Raw genomic sequence first — 19,547 nt, forward strand, 5'->3', positions numbered from 1 at the left:
AATGTCCTGTCTAAATCATAAGTCCTTATAGTTTTAAGGACTTAGTCCACCCAAAATACTGCTTTCTGTCCAAGAACTTAATGAATAAGTTGTAGTTTAGTTCCACCCAAATGGTACTTCCAATGAATATGTTATGATTTTTAAGGTTTAGTCCACCCATAACGTACTGTCTGACGAACAGGTTTCAGTCTTAAAGGTTTTAATCCACTCAAATAGTACTGCACTATTAGTGAGTTCTGGTTTTCCACAAAATACTACTTTTTGTCCAAGTACTCATAGTTTTAAAGGTTTAGTCTACACAAATAGTACTTATTGAGCGTTTTTTTTCACCCAAAATACCACTATTTGTTCAAGTGCGTTTAATTTTAAAGTGCTTTGTAGTGAAGCAGTTATGGTTTTAAAGGTTTAGTCCACCCAAAATGTCTTAATGGTTGTTATCCAGCCAAACACACAAAATCCTACTTTTTGTCCCAGTGCTCATAGTTTTAAAGTTTTTTTTACACTTAAATTGTAGTTTTATACTAAAAAGTTACGAGTCTAGCTTTTTTGCCACCCAAAATACTAATTTTTGTCCATGAACCTTTACTTTCAAAAGGTTTAATCTACCTAAAGTATTTTGTCTAACCAACAAGTTATCATTTTAAAGGTTTTAATCCACACAAATAGTCCTGTCTAACTAGTGACTTATGGTTTAAATCATACACCCAAACTGTAATGTCTAAATAACAATTTACAGTCTTAAAGGTTTTAATCCATCCAAGTAGTCCTGTCTAACTAATGAGTTCTGGTTTTAAGGTTTAGTTCACAAAAACAGAGCTATCCAATAATCAGGTTATGGTTTAAAGAGTTATTACACCCAAATAAAGCTTTCTAACTGGCAAGTTATGGGTTTTAATGTTCATACCACCCAAAGTACTAGTAGTTTGGTACTTATATTACAGTTTATATCAATAATTTTGAAAGCTTTTCCACCCAAAACTGTTTATGGGTCTTTTTGCAAGTGTCTCCGTGTTGGAAAAGCTATCTTCCTCACAGAATAAACAACTGGTTGAATTTTCTGTTGGAACAAATAATCTCCACCCGAAGGATCCGTCACTGACTTTCACTTATAAGATAACACTTGGACTACTGCGCACCTACAATTGTTCCTTAACTGCACAGAAAGGTGCTGATCTTTACTCTCTCCGTTCACAAGATCATTTGTTTCTTTCTGTTCCATATGCCTGTGGGTGAAAAGAATTTGGTTTCCTCTGCACCTTTTGCATGGAATATGTTGCAGAAACTGGAAACTAATCTCATTGAGTGCTGTCAAATTCAAACTGCGGGTTCCTGAGGCCTACTCCACAACATGCACTTGTTTTCCCATAATTTCCTTGTAAATGTAATCTTTTTTAATTTTTCATTTGCTAGTGTTTTAATTGTGTTTTAACTGTGTTTTGTATTTGCTGCTGCCTATCTTGGCTGGGACTCCCTTGAAAAATAGGCTCTTAATGTCAATGGGATTTCTCCTGGTTAAATAAGGGCTAATTAAATTATAAAATAATAATAGAGTTAATAGAAAAACAAGGCTTGTAGTCATGCAGTCCTCTCGCTGCTCCACTGATCAAGTGCTTAGCTGCTCCAACCAGCAGGAGGCGCTGCGAACCAACTAAACAACCACACAGCTTCTGCTAGCATAAACTCAGAAACTGATTTCTTTTAAGTGGCTGGTGCAGATTTTCTCCTCAGTATACCGCACCAGAAAGCCCCAAGACGTGTCTCTGTTCTCGGTAGAAAAAATAACAGGGTTGTTTTTAGTCGGTTTACTTCACTTTGCTCCATTATCTGCCATGACAGAGGGAAGAATTGCTCTCGACGTGGACGTGGTCAGTTGGCGTGTCCCGACTTGGAGTGACGGCTGTACAGTCCTATGATTTCTCCGAAACATTTTTTCGCACTGGCCCATTTTCTGACAAACTATATCGTTAACTTTGGGTATATCGTGACCTATTTACACCTCCGTTGGAAGTTGGAAGATAGCCGGGGTCCAAGATGTCTGTAGCGGGCCTGAAGAAGCAGTTTTATAAAGCCAGTCAGGTTTGCAGAAACTTTTTCTTCTTCTTCTTCTTCTCTTACTGCTAGCAACTGTCATGTATCATTAGCAGCTAGCTACCATTAGCATTGTCGGCTAACGGTGTATAGTATGCTAATGTTCATAACTGTCGGTTAAAGTAACGCTAGCTATTTGCTAACGTTACAAACTTTGCGTGTCAGTGTGTTAAATGTTAATGTTATTTTTAGCTGGGACTCTGCGTTCTTTTACAGTTAAAGCATCTTTTCTGACATGTTAGTATGAACAAACTTTGGCTAATGCAACTGTTGTTGGTGCTGTGGATGGTTTGCTTGTGTTTCAGTGCTTTTTACTCGGCAGTTGAGATTCAGAGTGGTAAACATTAGCTCTGTTTGCCCTAAAGGGACTCTGCTAGTGTGTCAGGGCTAAATGAGTTCTCAAAAAAACAATGCAGTAAAACAGTATTGCAATCCTCTGAGTCACAAGTTTTGGTGAATTCATGAAAACACACTTTATTTTCATCCACGAAGCAGCTTCTCATTAGGTCCCAGCTGCCCTCTTTGACTCACCTATTTTACAGCTGTGTTAGTCTTTTGTCAAGCGAGACAGATCAATATTTAGGGCAGTTGAGGGGTAAAAAAAACCACTACATACCACTGCCTTAGAAATGCAACTGCTCGCCATGGAAATGTAAAAGTCAAACCTTTTTATTTAAAAAAAAAACGTTGTTGTGAGTGTTTTTAATTTGGGCCAGCTCTCAGTCAGCTCTGGGAGGGGACGGTTGAAAAGATTTTTTTGAGTCTCCTTTTCTTCCTACCCTTGCTGATCTAAGCAGGAAAGACATTTGGTTTCTGCCCCGGCTTCCTGTCAGGAACACAGTCAGATCCCTGTTGGTTTTGGTTTGTGAGGAAAAATAACATGATTTAGAGGCTTGACATGTCAGGACTGTTGGTGCCTGCTGTGATGAAAATGATCAGCAGAAGTGTTAGAGAAAAAGTGGATAAGAAAGTGACCCAAGGAGTGATGCAGTGAAGGAGGTGGGAAGAGTGTGCATTCCCCTTTTACTTGACTGCATTGCAGCTGCTTTTCTTGCCAAAAACTCCATGAGAGTCAATAACACTCGGCATAGCTCAGATTTTCTACGCTGGAAACATGCAGGAAGTTGGCTGTGGAAATGATATCTGTGCCTTGAACTCGCATGCCCTTGTTTTTCTCTTTTACTGTTGCTCTCTGTTATTTGTTTTTCTAAAAATTCCTCTTGGGACTAAAGCTTAAAACCTGAAATGGCTCAGAGAACACAAACAAAACCACACTGGTGAAAGCTCCAGGTGTGACAGCGGGAATGATTATTAGTCCTGGATAAATGTGAACAAACAAAAGTGTACTTTCATGGAAATAGATCAGAAGATTAAGCAGGAGTAATCCTATATGAATCATCTGTTACGTTATCGTTGTGGATGGCGCAGAAAGAGAAAGCAGATGGCAACAAACAGCATTTAAATTGTATTGTATGGTTATCACTGAGCTTTAGCAAAGAGTGTCATTGTTGCTGTGCTTACCTGTAGTTTATTACCAGGAAAAAAACAAATATACGAATCAGAAATGTCTGGTTGTACTACAGTCCAGGGACCAGGAAATAATGGATAGCGATCTAGAATCAAGATTTCTGAGAAGCTATACTATAAACTTTGATATCTGGTGATTATATTTGTCTCTTGATTTGAACATTTTAGCATTAAGAGGAAGAAACCTAGTACCGTATTTTTTGGTAGCAGTTTTAATTTGGCATTGAAGACGTGCATTTATTCGCTTGAGTTCATTTTGTTTGACTCAGTTATCATTTTAGCACCACTGCCACAAGCTTCTTTAAAACATGCGTACTTAACAAGCATCACGCTCACTGTTTCCAGTCTAGCATGTACATCATACTGGGTGTTAAGACGCAGTTCAATCAGAAAGGATTAGTTCACTGATAAAAAAGAAAGAAAGGAAGGTAGATTACAATTTGGTTCAGACTTCATCTGGGTTAAGCCGCTTTATAGGAATGATTTGGTCTGTAATATAATCCTAGTTTGCTTTTTTTATTACTCTTATTCATAATCGGTTGCTAATACAAATGGAGATGAAAAGATGATGGCATTCGTGTTACAAGCAGTAGCGTGGCGCTACAGATGCAGCTAATTGGATTAAGATGTAGAGGAAGCGATATGATGGTAATGACTGTGAAATTATGTGAAAGTGTGAAGCGTCAAGAGATTTTTTCCGTTTTCTGCTTGTAATAAAGATATCCATCTTATGAATGTGTCTGAGTGTATCAGCAAATCTTTGACTTTTACATCTGTGTGAGGAAGTTCTTTGACTTATCAGGTGTTAGATTTGCTGGTTTACTCAAAAAGAAAGATTCCTCTGGGGTTGTTGTCTTTAATTTCTTCAATTTTTAACGAAATGAATTGGAATATGACCTTTGATAATATTACATCATAGAATTGTATATATCCAGATGTCAAACTTTGCCCACATTGCTCGCTGGCAGCGCCAAAGAGCTCTTGTGTGTATAAAGGATGAAGTCATCAGTAAGGGTTTACTGATTAACTGGGTGTCTGTTAGAGTTTGAATTTTAAATGCATGGTGCTGGAAAAATAAATAAAAAGCTTTCACTTTAGTGAGGTAGAAATACAGGAAGAGATAGTAATAATATTGAAAAAAATGTCAGATTGTGTTAGTGATTAAAGGTTTGCTCTACTCCTTTGGTTGAATGCACTGAGAATGTATCACCAGAAAAGGCTGCTGGATTTCTGTTCACACCTCCACTTTTTGACATCTGATCAGTCAAATATTTTCCTCTTGAAATGTAGTTTGCGTTGGTGATGGAGCTCTATTTTTTTATGTCGCTTTTGACCTAGTTGTCATGTCTCTGACTAGAATGTAATTTTGTTTTCTCTTATGAAGTGTTCTAGGCCAAAGGGTTTGGGTTGACCTTAAAACAGCTTTTCTTCTTACCAGTTTTATTCCTTGCCTAAAATTTCTCATTGCATGTGCTGGCTTTAAAGCTGCTGTCCGGAGTTTCCTTTTGTTTTCAATTTATGTATCATTTTTTAACAAAGCTTAAATGTGTTAGTCTAGTTCGATACTATAATATAAAGTTAGTATAACGCGATATGAAAATTTATTCCTGAGCTCCGCCTTCCTCTCATAGACCCCCATGTTATTCCAAAAAGTGCCGGTCGCTGCCGACCAATCAAGTTCGAGCTTCAGCTTTGTCATGCTGTCAATCAAGGGTTACGCGCACAGCAAGCAAGCCCATGCAGAGGTGGGCGAGCTACGCACTATGCAACCGCGCGCACATTTGTTTTGCTTGTGGAGGAGAGAGCATCAGGGATCAGCAACTTCCAGAAAAGTTACCAATCCCACGGCTTGTCAGGCCAAGAGACTGCAGGACGTTTTTTGGTTCGGGGTGCTCGCGTCGCTCCCCGACCACGGCCTCCATAGCCCGCCTGACGGCTTTGTTTAGATGACCGACCTCTGGAGGAAGATGTTGGGGCGTCTGGGACATACTCTTCGTCAGAGGAGTCATGCAATTCTGAACTCTAGATAGAAATAAATAAACAATGTAACACATATACACGCGTAAATGCACTAAGTTTGATAAACAACGTCATCGAGAGGGATACACGAGTGTAATCACATATTGAAACTTTACTCGTTCGTCCTAGCAGATTCATGTAATTTTGGTATTAGGACAAGTTAGACTCAATTACAGCATTCTAACGTAATTCCTTTATTATTTACTAAATGTACTAAATGTAGAAGAGGGGAAAACAGCAAAACAGGCGAGATGCTGCAGCACTCCGGGCACTCCTCTCATGTACTCCGCGTGTGCACAAATAAAGGGGCGAAATCAGAGGGAGGGAGGGACCACCAGTGTTTTGGGAGACGCTGCGATTCAAACTCCAGACAGCAGCTTTAACGATAGTGGCAACATGTATGCTATAGCTAGCAGCTACTCCACAGGTTTGTCATGTGGGTGTTACTGAATGCAGTGTGGTTTCCCCTCTCACTGATCTAGCTCTCAATAATTCATCTTTTTGGGCTTTGCAGTCTTCATGTCATCTGAAGCCAAACAAGAGCTTGAACTAGGCTTTGTGATAATACGCTAGCGTTTAACTAATACCCGGTCATTATGATGAAAAGGATACCTGCGACGGACTGATCCCTGTGTGTAGCTCTTTGTGTTTATACCTAAACTTGCCTCTGATAGCATACTGTGGATGTTTTCGGGCTCTATCTCTTTCACTTTGTGTGCATGTAAATACAATTACTACACTGGCGTTTGAACTTAATGTTTACATGAGCTGGAAAAACTGCAACTTTTTTTTTTTGTTATAACAAAGTTTCATGGTCAAAAAAGACTAATCTCCCTACTTTTGCAACGTATTATGAAAATAGCCAAGCACACCGTCATAAATTGAATTCATTATCTTTCCGAAAAGTCTGGGAGCACAGTCTAGAATGTCCAAATAATTAAGATAGCAAATGCTTTGGACTGCAAGCTTACTTTTCTTAGGAGGTAGAGAGTCAAATGCTGACTCGGCTGCGAATTGAAGCCATATCTTTACTGATGACCTGAATCCCTCAAGGCCCCATGTCATGTGCTTTCTGCATAGAGCACAAATACAGCAGTATGTCTTGGAGATGCCAGACTGCTTAGTAAAAGCCAGTCAGCTGCTACTGAGGTGCTAGAGTGACTGTCTTCTGTTTAATTTCTGTTGAAACAAAGTCTTTCTTGTGTAATCTTCATGCTTGAAATCTTGATGTCAAAATTTATGACGGACCCCTAAAGTGTTGCTAATTCCAGGAATCACATAACGGCCAATAGCTGCGGTTATGAGTCATGTAGGAAATGACTAAAAAGCGCGCTCTCTCTCGGATGAGCGAATTAGACAGAGGAAAAGAACAATAGGCCGTCTTCCACTGCAGGAACTTGCAGGATGTTTTAGGTCGGCCTGAAACTGTGTCAGTGTTTCGACCACAGGGGAGAAACATGTACCTGATCGAGGTGGATTTCCAAACTGATGGAAAAACGCTACAGTTTTAATTGTCGAGTAGCAGTCTTCTCCTCTAGCATCGCCATTAGCAGTGTGAAATTCCCCGTATAGACTAGCATAACAAACCTCCAGTTTTTCTACTTCTAATGTTGTTTTTTTGCCGCATTCTGACTTAACATCACCATAAAGCTGTCAGATCCTGCATCTCAATGGCAGCAAAGAGGGTAAACAAGCTGATTACAGCATCATTCAGTGCAGTGGAAAGCCACCTACTACTTATATCTGAACTTCTTATCCAGAGGACTGAATACTTTTAATAATTTATTTAGACTTTCACCAACATTTATGCCATGAGAATTTGACTTGACTTGATTATTGTGTGGCCAGTCTTTAATGGTGCCACGATCGTACCAAATTATACATGCTTATAATAGCAGGTCCTACGAATAAACGGTTTCCTATAAACTAATTTACAGTTGGTTTAGGAACAATTGCTGCATTCGACACAATATAGACATATACAGACTATATACAGACTGTATAACACTACTGTGTAGTTGTTATTATGTGCAATATTTATTATCTTGTACTTGCACTTTCGTGACTTTTTGCACTCCTGTTTTTTTGTTCCTAAGAGCCCTGTAACAGTAAATTTCTCCTTTGTGAGATCAATAAAGTCTATCTTATCTTAATATAATCCAAATTGTACAGATGCTCTTTATTCCCTTTGTTAATGCTGTCATTAAACACTAATATTGAGGGTTGTTGTATCTTCCCTCAAAACTGAAATGCACAAGAGCAAAACAGATTTGTTCCATCCTTATTTTAATGCTCGTGTAGTTTGATTACTCCAGAAGTATTGTGAACTGGAATCTTTAGCAAAGCACAAAGTAGTTATTATGGCTTTTGTCTTTGAGAACCAAATCTTCAGTACTCTGCAACAAAGGGCTGCTGCGTTGTGCCATTTTTATTATCTTACTGTTGGAGATGGGATTTGTTTTGCTGCCCGTTTCACAAGGGGAAGCTCGGATATGGAGCCAGGCAGCTGATCGACTCAGCAGTCAAGATTTTAATTATCCTGAAAACACAGTGGCACAGGCTCATTAGAAAGTCAGAATACCCGTTTCAGTGAATTCCACTTCTATTTCACTGACTTATCGCTCTGAGAAAGCACAAACTTGAGACAAGAATTTCAGGAAATAGCCAAAAAAGTCTGTACGATATTGCTTCTTCTGTACAGAAACAAAAAATGGGCCGTTTTTCATTTCCTCAGAGATCTCTCTTGGATATACGTACATATGTTTTCGATCTACATCAACATTTTGAAGTGTAATTAATGAAGTGGTCCAACTTTTTTTTTTTTTTATTTGTGTAACAAAGTTCAGGATGTTGTACTGTATGTAATTTAAATGGCATTTCTATTCTTTGTTCCTGCTTCAAAGTCACTTGTTTAGTTTAGAGATTTGCACATGGCCTACAATACGTATGCTGTGCTGCACATGTAACTCGCTAAACAAAATGTTTGTCACAGAGCAGCCATTGGTAAGTTAGAGATGTTTTCAGCTGCATTCCCACTCAAATCAAAACCTTATGAGCAGCATTAATGAATTTGCACTCTCTCTCTCTCTCTCTCTCTCTCTCTCTCTCTCTCTCTCTCTCTCTCTCTCTCTCTCTCTCTCTCTCTCTCTCTCTCTCTCTCTCTCTCTCTCTCTCTCTCTCTCTCTCTCTCTCTCTCTCACTCACTCTGTGTCTAGATGGTAAGTGAGAAAGTTGGAGGTGCAGAGGGAACAAAACTTGATGATGACTTCAGAGACTTGGAACGGGTAAGACAGGCATCTTTCTGTAGCCTGAAAAGAGAGACGTGTTGAATCAAACATGTTGGTGTGGCTGTTTATAGACATTACACAAACAGATTGTGGCTTTAGGGGGACTTCCTATTTACATCTCGTATAAAGCATTACATCATCCTGAACCAGTTTAGAAAGTTTTCTGATTTCAAGGTTGATGAAAAATTGGGGCATAGCTCACAGTGGCCACAGTTCAGCAGCTGCATGTTGCACATCTCTCAGGCAGTCTCTACAATCAAGTTTATGAAAGTGTGAAAACCATGCTTGGAGGACATTTAAAACTAAGAAAGTACAGTTTAAGCAAATTTTTAAGCAAAAATGCTGAACAAACTCACTTGCTGCAGTTTCCTAAATGTTGGTGTGCTGCTGTCTTTGGGTTTAGACCTGCTGAGCACATAAAATAGGTTGAAGACATCACCTTGGGAGCATTTTAGAATATTTGATGGATGGTTATCTGATATGTCATAGACCAAACAATTAATTATGAATAGATGCATATAAAAATTTAAAATGTATTTCAGTACAAGATACTACATAGTTTGTATTGTTGCAAGAGATGATTGAAATAAAAACAACGCATTTTTTTGAGTACATAGCTACTTTATTAATCCCGAGGGAAATTCAACAAGCAGTCAGCAAGGTTCAGCAGCATGCGTTGTATTTCTGTGAATAATCTGTTGCAAACTTGTGATGTGTGTGTTTGTTGTGTTTTTATAGAAGGTAGATGTGACCAGTAAAGCAGTAGTGGAGGTCATCTCTAAAACATCAGAGTACCTGCAGCCTAACCCAGGTGAGAAGAAAACCTGTTTTAGAGGCATTTATTTAGAGCATATAAACTCCTAGATTTGCTTAATTTATTCCCTCTCTTTAATTCCACAGCATCACGGGCCAAACTGTCAATGCTGAACACCATGTCCAAGATCCGTGGTCAGGTGAAGAACCCAGGATATCCACAGGCTGAGGGGCTGCTAGGAGAGTGTATGGGCAAGTATGGGCGGGACCTCGGAGAGGACACTAACTTTGGTAAGCTATGTGTGTTTGTGTGGTTTAGGGTTGTAAATTCCTGGTGGAGAAACATCGATGTGTGTAATTACTGGTTTTGAAGTGTGGACGCTTATGTGTAAGTGTGGTGTAATTAAAATACTCGGTGATAGACTGCACCCAAACTGTTTACGGAGTGTCTGTAAACTGCTTTGTGACTATTTTAAGAATTTTACTCGATGTGTGTGATTTTGTTGTGCATGTGTGAACTGATGGTATCATTGTTGTTTGACACTGAAAGCTGTCATTGATCTGTTCATCTCTCTCTGTGTGGTTATAGGTGGAGCTCTAGTAGATGTAGGAGAGGCCATGAAGAGACTGGCAGAAGTCAAAGATTCTCTAGACATTGATGTCAAACAGAACTTTATTGATCCATTGCAAGGACTCTGTGACAAAGACCTCAGAGAGATACAGGTATCTGATGCATCGAATTTTGTTTTTGTTTTTGTTTTTTGGACAGGGACATAAATTGTGTCAATTGAAATCTAAAAATGAACGACTTTCATGCCTTTAAAACTTACTAAACTATGGCTCTTTCCACTTCAGCACCATCTGAAGAAGCTTGAAGGCCGTCGCCTGGACTATGACTACAAGAAAAAGCGTCAGGGCAAAATCCCAGATGAGGAAGTTCGACAGGCCCTGGAGAAGTTCCATGAGTCAAAGGAAGTGGCCGAGACCAGCATGTACAACCTGCTGGAGACCGACGTGAGGACTTACTGCTGCTTAATGTGTCGTGTTGATGTTTGTCCTCTGGTGCATCGCTTTAAACCTAATCGTGCCTGTGAACAGTCCGGTTTTAAAATAGAAAGAGATGTACTACATGTAAAAGTCAAGGAGTCTGTTATCTTTCCTGTTATCAAGGCCTACTAATATTGTGGTTATTTTACTCCTTTCAAACACGGTGAAAATGAATAATTACATGCCTCAAATAGGCAGGCTAAGATAAGCGAACCTGGACTCCTTACAGCAATACAAAGATCAAATCAAGCTCCCTCTATCTCTCTGAAGTATGTAAATATTAATCAGGAGCCTTTTGCAGGATAACCACAGTTCTTTTCAATCAGGGCCACCTCATGGTATCTAATCCTGCTATCGCTGTGTCATATGGAACATTTCATTACTTGCTTCACTGTACAGCTTGCTTTGTCAAACACGCACCCACCCACTGGACAAACACAGACTCCATTTATTAGACCTGTAAAAACAGATGAAACACACCCATTCCACCCAATAACACTGGAGATAAACATGTCTTTAAATAGCTGCAGTTGAACGGTGACAGCATTCAATCACTAGTTGGGTTTCGAGATCTTAATCAACTTGACCTTTGTGTGTTTTTAATTAAACTACTTCACAGCAGCTAAGGGCTTTGTTGAAATATTGTGGACTAGGTGCCGGTATGAATATAACAGTCTAACTGGGAAGGGAAGTCTGTTTTATATTTCCTGTCATTTCTCTAGTGTCAGCCTCTTTTGTGTTGTTCCTCAGGACTATTTAAATACTGTTTAAAAGGAAATTTGTGAGAGAAAAATCCTTTTTATCTTGGAAATTTGAAGAGCACATCAAAAACTGTGGATTGACGAATGGCAAAAATAGATTTCTGTGTTAACGTTGGTTGGTTTTTCAACAAGAAAGGCAGAACTCAATGAACAAGGCAGCATGTGCACCCTGATTTATCTTGTAGTTCATTTTTAAAAAGGCACAAGTTTGTGATTCAATGCTTTAATATTCAGTATTGGTGCAGGCTGTGTCAGCGTTATCATCAGTTGGGTTAAATATCTGCTTTGGTCCAAAATTAACATGTAAAATCAGATAATGTCTATCAAGATAGAAGTTTACAGTTTTGTTTGAAAATCTTCCATAATGTTTTCAGTGGAAGTTCAAGTAGTTTTTCTACATTGCCTTGTGAATGTGTGGTATTACATGTTATGTCTCAATCTGCCAGTTACCATCGAAATAATTTGAAATTTGTCTATATTTTCTACAAGAGACACGTGATGTTCTCTGCAATCAGGAGGGGAAAAATATGCATACATCTGCAAAGATAATCAGCCAAAATGAATTACAAAACATTGTCAAGTTCAATATTATGCATTCCTAATAATTAGTTTTGCTTGACATAGGTCATCGGTATTGACAGTCTGACATTAGTGGAGTGTAGCACTGAAGAAAATAAAACCAGTGGCCGACGAGCTGCAGCTCTTTACAAAACTTCAACCTACTCTGGTCAGGTTGAAATGACTCTGTATGGTCGGTTTCTTTTCTAAATACCTTATACTGTGCTTAAATAGTTTGGATAAACCCTTACCCAAATTGGAAATATTTGATAAAATAGACTTGACTCAGTGTCTAGTGATAGCTCAAGATGAGAATGAAGGCTTCAACAAAAGAGAGACTAAGATTCCTTTGTCAAACAAATGTGAATATATATATATTTTCTTGATGATGCATTGTGTGATAAATGTCCACATACAGTTGCGTGGGTCTTACTAAACTGTGTTAGTCACTGCCTAGATTGTGAAGCTGGTGATCCATTGAAGTTACACATACGGTGACGTTAACACTGTGACTCTGAGGCATCCATGATGTGTTTGTGTGTGTGCAGATAGAGCAGGTGAGCCAGCTCTCATCCCTGGTGGAGTCCCAGCTGCAGTATCACAGACAAGCTGTTCAGGTGCTGGAGGAGCTTTCTGACAAACTCCGAGACAGGTAAAGAAACCGAAAGATACCAACAAACCGTGTAGTGCATGTGGCCAGCTTTCTGCTTGAAGTTGGTTAAATATGTCTCTGATTCAGTCACAGTGACTTCAGACAGTTATGTATTTACTGTGGAGATTTATGGAATATAGAAGTTAAACTGATTGATCTTGTTGAACAGGATGAACGAGGCTCAGTCTAGACCAAGACGTGAATACACACCTAAACCCAAACCTATTTTTGACATTGGAGACAACAACCATTCGAATGGCGGTTATTCAACCTCAATGGCCCCTCCACCTTCACGCAACTCAGGTAAGGAACCGTTACGAAGATGCTACATAAAAAAAGTATTTTAATATTTGTTTGTGAAAATCTGTATTAAAAAAAAATCTATTTCAACCGTGAACATACAGGGTTTTTTTTTGAGTTACGTTGTTTTCACAAAACGCAAAACAACAAAAACTCTCTCCTTCATTATTCTGTATTTGTTCCTCCAATTGCATCACTCTGAAAGCCACAGAAAAGGGCAGCCAGTAAAATATGTGGCAAAGAGCTGCCATGCCAGAGTTCCAAGAGCAGGAAAACACCCAGCTGTTTCTGCGAACACACAGGATGATCCAAAGTAGCGTGCCTACATTAAACTCACTCCTTACAAATCCTGACAAAAACCAAACTGAAAATTATTCGCAGTGCCAACAACTGCAAGCAATCAGTACCCAAGAATGTGGGACTCGTTCTGTGTGCATGTCTTTCTCCTGTCTGGTCGTAAATGATTGTAAATGACGGCATACGCTGAATGTTTGACTTTCGAAACGACTTGTTGACCATGAGAAAATCGACATGTGGTTCACTGTGAGGGAAAAGCGTGAGTGTGTACGTGAGCAAGAGTGTGTGTGTTGCTCTGTCATCTGGCTGGCCTTTCTCCAACTGACCTTGTTCCTCTTTCCTATGACATCATCAGAGCCGCCTTTTCACTTGGCCAGATTGTCCTTTCGGAAGCCAGGATTGTGTGAGTCTCAGATTGTGTGGGCCATTTTTTTTTTATTGTCAGTTTCTGTAGCGGGCTTGAAATGGCCCAGTGTGTGTGTGTGCGTGTTTGTGTGCACAGCTTCTGGTGTGAAATGTAGGAAATAGGACATAAGCTGCTTCTCACCGGTTCAACGAATACTTTGTGGCTTTTTTGGTTTTTGGTTAGATTAACAGCATGCACGTCGTTTTGTACAAACTCTACATCCTATCCTTTGAATAAAGCAGTCTGACTTCCTGAATGTATTATTTGATGTAGGGTTTGAGAAATTCAACATTTTATGTTATCTGTACATTTTTATATACATTTCAGTCTGATTTTAGAGCTCTGTGCAGAAGCTACCCAGCTGGAAGTTGCAAAAGACTTCTTCCCTCTAACTGACCCACTTGTTGCTTCACATGTTCACATACAAAACACTTTTGTATTTGAAGTAGACACAAAGTGCCCTCCATAATTATTGGCACCCCAGGTTAAGATTTGTTCTTTAGCTTTTAATTTAGTTTATTTTTTATTTTATATTTTTATATATATTTTATATTTTTTATTTTATTTTTATTTTTATAATTTTTTTAAATTTAATTTATTTTTATTTTTTAATTTATTATATTTACCAATCTAATTCAGTTTTTTTTTCTAAATAATATAGGAACAAAATCAAAAAAGAGGAAAATCCAACCTTTAATTCAAGTTCATTTATTCAGTGAGGGGAAAAAAATCACACATTAAGAAATAATTATTTTACATCAAATCATGTGTGCCACAATTATTAGCACCCCTGATGTTAATACTTTGTACAACCCCCTTTTGCCAACAAAACAGCACCTAGTCTTCTCCTATAATACATTTTTGTACAATTTTCAGTGTGACAGTATGCTTCTGCAATAAAAATTGAATTTATTTTAAGGCTTTCAGCACATCTAAACCAGGGGTGCCAGGAATTATGGAGGGCGCTGTGTATACATGTTGGAAAAATACATTTATGTTTTTGACATCTTGTTCAGCCTGAGCCTGTGTTAGCGTTAGATGTGATGCTAATTCTTTGATGTGTAGACTCCATGTTGTAAGAGTATAACACACTTTTGTAATATTTAACAATCATACAAAACTACATAAATAATGCTGCTATGAGTATTATAGTATGCAGTATAGCAACATTAAATAAAAGGTTAAAAATAAGCACACAGAACTAGAATGATCACGCCTTACTGATTGTTATTTGTAGAGGTATCTGAATAAGCTTTAATATTGGAGTGATGAAGCCTGCTGAGGTCACTTGTGAGCTGTTTTTATCGAGCAACATTTGTTACACTAAACTGATATCAATGAGTTTAGAATCAGAAAGTGTTTATCATCACACTATGATATACTAATTGGAATAGTATTTCTGTTAGTCTATTCTTATGTTCAACCACCAATTTGCATGGTAGGGGAAACGTCATTTCTCATCTGTGTGTGCTCATGTGTGAATACTTTTTTTCAACATAACCTCAGCTATTTTTGGAAGTATTTGCGTTCATGCGTCCAAACCTTTTCTGTAGATAATACCCTGTAGACTCCCCAAAAAAGAAAAGACTTTTCACCGTGGGACAAAAAAATGAACGTTAAACTTATTTCCCTTTGCACATAGAATAAATAGCTGGGGTTTGTTGTTGTTTGTTTTGCATGTGTGGAGCCTCTTCTGTTATATCCTATGCTTGTTGTTGTGATAAAGCTGCTCCACAGTTGGTCCTCCTCCATTAAGTGTTTACATTTTTTCCTGCCCGTGTAAACTGATACAGTCTGAGTAAAACACAGAGAGTGAGTGGCCAAAGCTTTCCCCGTCTCTAGCCTACCCAGCAGTGTGTTGGGTGAACTTGATACAATGAGAAAATTGTTTGCCAACAAAAAAGCCCAGTTTGTCTGTGTGTGGAGCTCTAGTCTCCTCTGCTGACCTATGTGAGGTCACAGAGAAAGGCACAGCGAGGGAGGACGACGGTCGTACAGACCCTTGGAGTCAGAGGATGGTGTAGTTTATAGTCAGAGACCGAACTTATCAGCACTTACGAGCTTGTCTGCAGTGCTGTTGAAGCTGATCTGACTGTATTCTGTACTAATGTTACACTAACATTTACTGTGTCATGTGTGAACCACAGAACACATGATTTGCATGCTCAATGTGTGCAGTGCAGTGTGATGTCTTTTTCCTAAATTTGGCACTGTTCTTGCCCGCTGTGTTTGAGTTGTGCTCCATTATCAACAGCTTTTTCATCTTTTCATCCTCGTCTTTTCTCCTTTCAGCCCCAGAGCAGCCGAGCTGTAAGGCGCTATACGACTTTGAGCCAGAGAACGAGGGAGAGCTGGGCTTCCGCGAGGGCGACATCATCACCCTGACCAATCAGATCGACGAGAACTGGTACGAGGGCATGCTGAACGGCCAGTCGGGGTTCTTCCCTCTCAACTACGTTGAGGTCCTCGTCCCGTTACCACACTAATGTAAAGAGGAGACTGATGGAGAGCAGGAGGGGAGAGGAAGTAGAATGAGTAGAGAGGGAGGAAAGTGAAAACAGGGGATGATCCACAGAGGTTTCATTTTCACCTTCAGCTCCAACATCATCATCATCATCATTGCAGATGAGCACTTTTTTCAGCTGGAGTTCTGGAGAAGATGGTCCCATTTCAAAGTCCAGACCACAGTATCAACCCGCTATACTCAGAGGTAGACTAAGATGGAGACAAAATGTCATTATCTGTTATCTGACAGTGAAAACATTTCTTGAGGACTAACTGATGAAACATTTCTAAGCAATATTTTTAACCACAAATTAATGAAACAGAAAAAAAAGAATGTGTCTAATTCGGTATTTACAGTGACCGGAGTGACACATTCATATCATGCCTTTTGTGTGACTGCAGTCTGTTTAAAACTCAGGATGGTCACCAACTCAATAGTCAGTTTTTAGACTGGTGAGGCCAGACCTCCCAGGAAACGTTGTGTGTACGTTGACTGAACATTATCCTCATTTCAAAACTGAAAATACTGTTGGTGCCTCATAAGGGCTGGAGCACGCCTCCTAATGCCACCTGCTGGCATGAATGAGAATTACCTTCACTGCAACTAAAATGGAACTACAGATGACTCGAAACAGCTGTATTGTAGAAAGGAAAAAAACATTCTTAATGAAAAACATGAGCCAGAATTAGCCTCATATTTGGAATTTCCACGTTTGGCCTCTTTGAAATGCTCTTTTTTTGTTTCAGTAGACAACAGTAGACAACAGTGGTTTCTCTTTGTTTCAGTGTTTGAGTTATGTCAGCCTCAACTTACTCCAGTGGTTTGTAAGAGAAAATGTGAGAAAATGTTGTAATTGCACCTTGGTCCTCAAATGAGATTGATGTGTGTGTGACAGACCGACTCCACCTTTACACGCAGACCCAAAGTTCAATGCAGAGGTTGCACCTTTTTGTCACTTAAAGCAGGCGTGTGTTTTTCAGCCTAGAAAAGAAAGAAGCTTAGTTGTTTAATGGTTGTCTGCTAGTCTGTTCAATAGAGGAGACGGAGCCAAAAAGACTTTATAAAATGCAATAGAAACATATCGCTTGGCACGCCTGTTTGTTAAACTGCTAATGATACTGTAACACAGCCATATATTCGTTTAGATTCAGGACCGTTTATCAAAGCATGTTCAGTCTTTTCCATTTTTTTCCAGCCTCTTGACCCCTGTTTTAGGCAGCAGTTAACTCCATGCTGTGCCTGAATAGACGATGCTGCTGGCAGCAACTCGGTCTTTTATATTCTTCACTGACTGTCCTGCTGTTACTGTCTGGCCTCATGTGTGAGATAATGTGAAACTCATCTGCGCTTGGAAACCTACCCTATAATTGTGATCATACACAATGGCTCTGATTTGATTGATATGTTAGTGCGTTGGGCTGACAGAGGCAGATGTTTAGTCTGTTTAGACCTGCAGGCGAAGGTCTAATCCGACATATACTGCACAGTATGAGAGAAAGACCTTGCATTAAAAGGGAAAACATCAAGGGAAATGTAATTGTAAGCTGTTGTCCATTCAGATTAGAACTTTTGTTACCAAACGTGTACCTTTAATTCAGCGGATTTGGAATTTTCAGGGGTAAAAAAAGTTATATTAGTGAATGTCACATACTGTTTGCAGTATCTTTCTGCTTCATTTCCCCTCTGTAGTCTGTGTTTGTCTGTCACTACATGCTGCCAAACACTTCCCCTACTCCTGAGTTTGGTCCTTGTTTGCTATGTTTACATGTCTGACCTTACTACATTTCAATTCTTGTACAAAATTCAGGGGAAAAGGTGATGGGCGGTGCTGTCTGCATCACACTGTTATTAAAAAAATGTCCTTACTAGCTTTCTTTGTTGCCTTTGGGAATAAAAGGAGGGGAAGTATCCCAACTAATACAGCAACCAAAATCTAACCTAGCCACTTAAAAAATGGTAAAGAATTTCTGTCTCTTTTTGTTTTTTACTTTTGGTTTTCCTTTTTTAGCCATTGGCACTTTCCTGTGTTAAGTTTAAATGCATGTGTGCATCGTTCTGCACATTGATGACACTACAGGCCGTTTCCTGGACACGTTGTGTTTTGACTAATGTGACTTTTATCAGCAAACCACCAGTGGAAACAGTTTTTTTATGTAGATTTTAATCCATGTTTGGAAAAAAAAGTCCCACTTATTTCTTTTCTTAAAGGGCTATGTATTTGTTTAATCAGTCTTAAATGCTCTCCTGAGCAGCATTAAATCATTCTGGCTCTCTATAGTATTATTTTTTATATACAAGACCTTAAAACCTTTAAATTAATCTTTGCATGTAGTTCTGTATCACACCATGTACGTGTATATCTTAGATTTAAGTTGCCTTTTTACTGTTGGTATGAATTTAACCGCAATATTTTGTCTTTTATCATCACAGTATTTGTACATGCTTCGTTCTTGTTCCCCACCTTCCCCATTCTTACAATAAATAAAAATAAAGAAATGGTGATGTTTGGTTCATAGTGAGAACACAAGTGAGTACATCCCTGGGCAGTATCATTTAAGTGTCAAATAAAGGAAAACACCTTTCAGAAATTGCATTCTTTCCTCTTATGGATGACCAAAAAACAAATACTTTAGCAGAAAGTCAGTGGAAGCAAATTTACACAAGTTAGAAAACCTGCAATCACTGAAATTCATCTGTACATCTGTGCTTTCTTATTAGTCTAAAGGGGTGAAAATGGTGATAAGATGACCCGTAAAAGCCAGAGCTTTCTGTTTTGGACTGATGAGCTGTGCATTTCTTCATGTCTACATCATGACTCCACGTGGAGAAGAACTGAACAGAGCTGGGATGTCTGTCGTAAAATGATGCCACGAACAGAGTGACACTTGCACAATCTGCCTCCAGTAACAGGCAGATGCTTCACACTCGGCACGGGGGTTATCACTGGAGAACAGAGCTTATGTGACCGCTTAGACAGCATGAAGGCAGTCGCATGACATCAACCTCTATGGACGCCATCCAGGAAAAAGAAATTAACCGTTCTTGCTTGTTGGCACTAAAATGCAAGCTGCTTTAATCAGATGAAACCAAACCACTTTTCTTCAGCTCAGATGGAGTCCAGTATGTTTGGTGTTTACCACAGTGAATGCATAGTCCTGACAGTGAAGCACGGAGGTGGGAGTGTGAAGATATGGGCAAACAAAAGGGAAGTTAAAATTTATAGATGGCACAATGAGGGTCAGTGGATATGCCAAAAATATTAGCTGATAAGATGACTCCCAGTCTGCAGAAGCATGCAGTTTCTAAAGGAAAAAAGTGTGAAAACTTTGAATCCAATAGAACACCT

At 39.1% G+C, this 19,547-nt stretch overlaps 1 protein-coding gene across 2 annotated transcripts; it reads left to right on the plus strand.

Moving 5' to 3' along the window:
• The first annotated feature begins 1,683 nt into the window (after positions 1-1,683).
• sh3gl1b (SH3-domain GRB2-like 1b) lies at positions 1,684-18,701 on the plus strand. 2 transcript variants are annotated; one of them, XM_051947219.1, is made up of 10 exons: positions 1,684-2,076; positions 8,850-8,918; positions 9,660-9,732; positions 9,822-9,965; positions 10,264-10,397; positions 10,530-10,688; positions 12,589-12,692; positions 12,862-12,995; positions 13,645-13,692; positions 15,988-18,701. In XM_051947219.1, exons 1-10 carry the CDS (start codon positions 2,032-2,034, stop codon positions 16,179-16,181), a joined length of 1,104 nt encoding a protein of 367 aa, XP_051803179.1. In that variant the 5' UTR covers positions 1,684-2,031; the 3' UTR covers positions 16,182-18,701. The 2 variants fall into 2 exon arrangements, with proteins under 2 accessions (XP_051803179.1, XP_022066130.1); XM_022210438.2 differs by lacking the exon at positions 13,645-13,692 and having other exon boundaries at positions 1,688-2,076.
• Positions 18,702-19,547: the final 846 nt, after the last annotated feature.

Source organism: Acanthochromis polyacanthus, chromosome 4 (genome assembly GCF_021347895.1).
Source record: "Acanthochromis polyacanthus isolate Apoly-LR-REF ecotype Palm Island chromosome 4, KAUST_Apoly_ChrSc, whole genome shotgun sequence".
NCBI classification, from domain to species: Eukaryota; Metazoa; Chordata; class Actinopteri; family Pomacentridae; genus Acanthochromis; species Acanthochromis polyacanthus.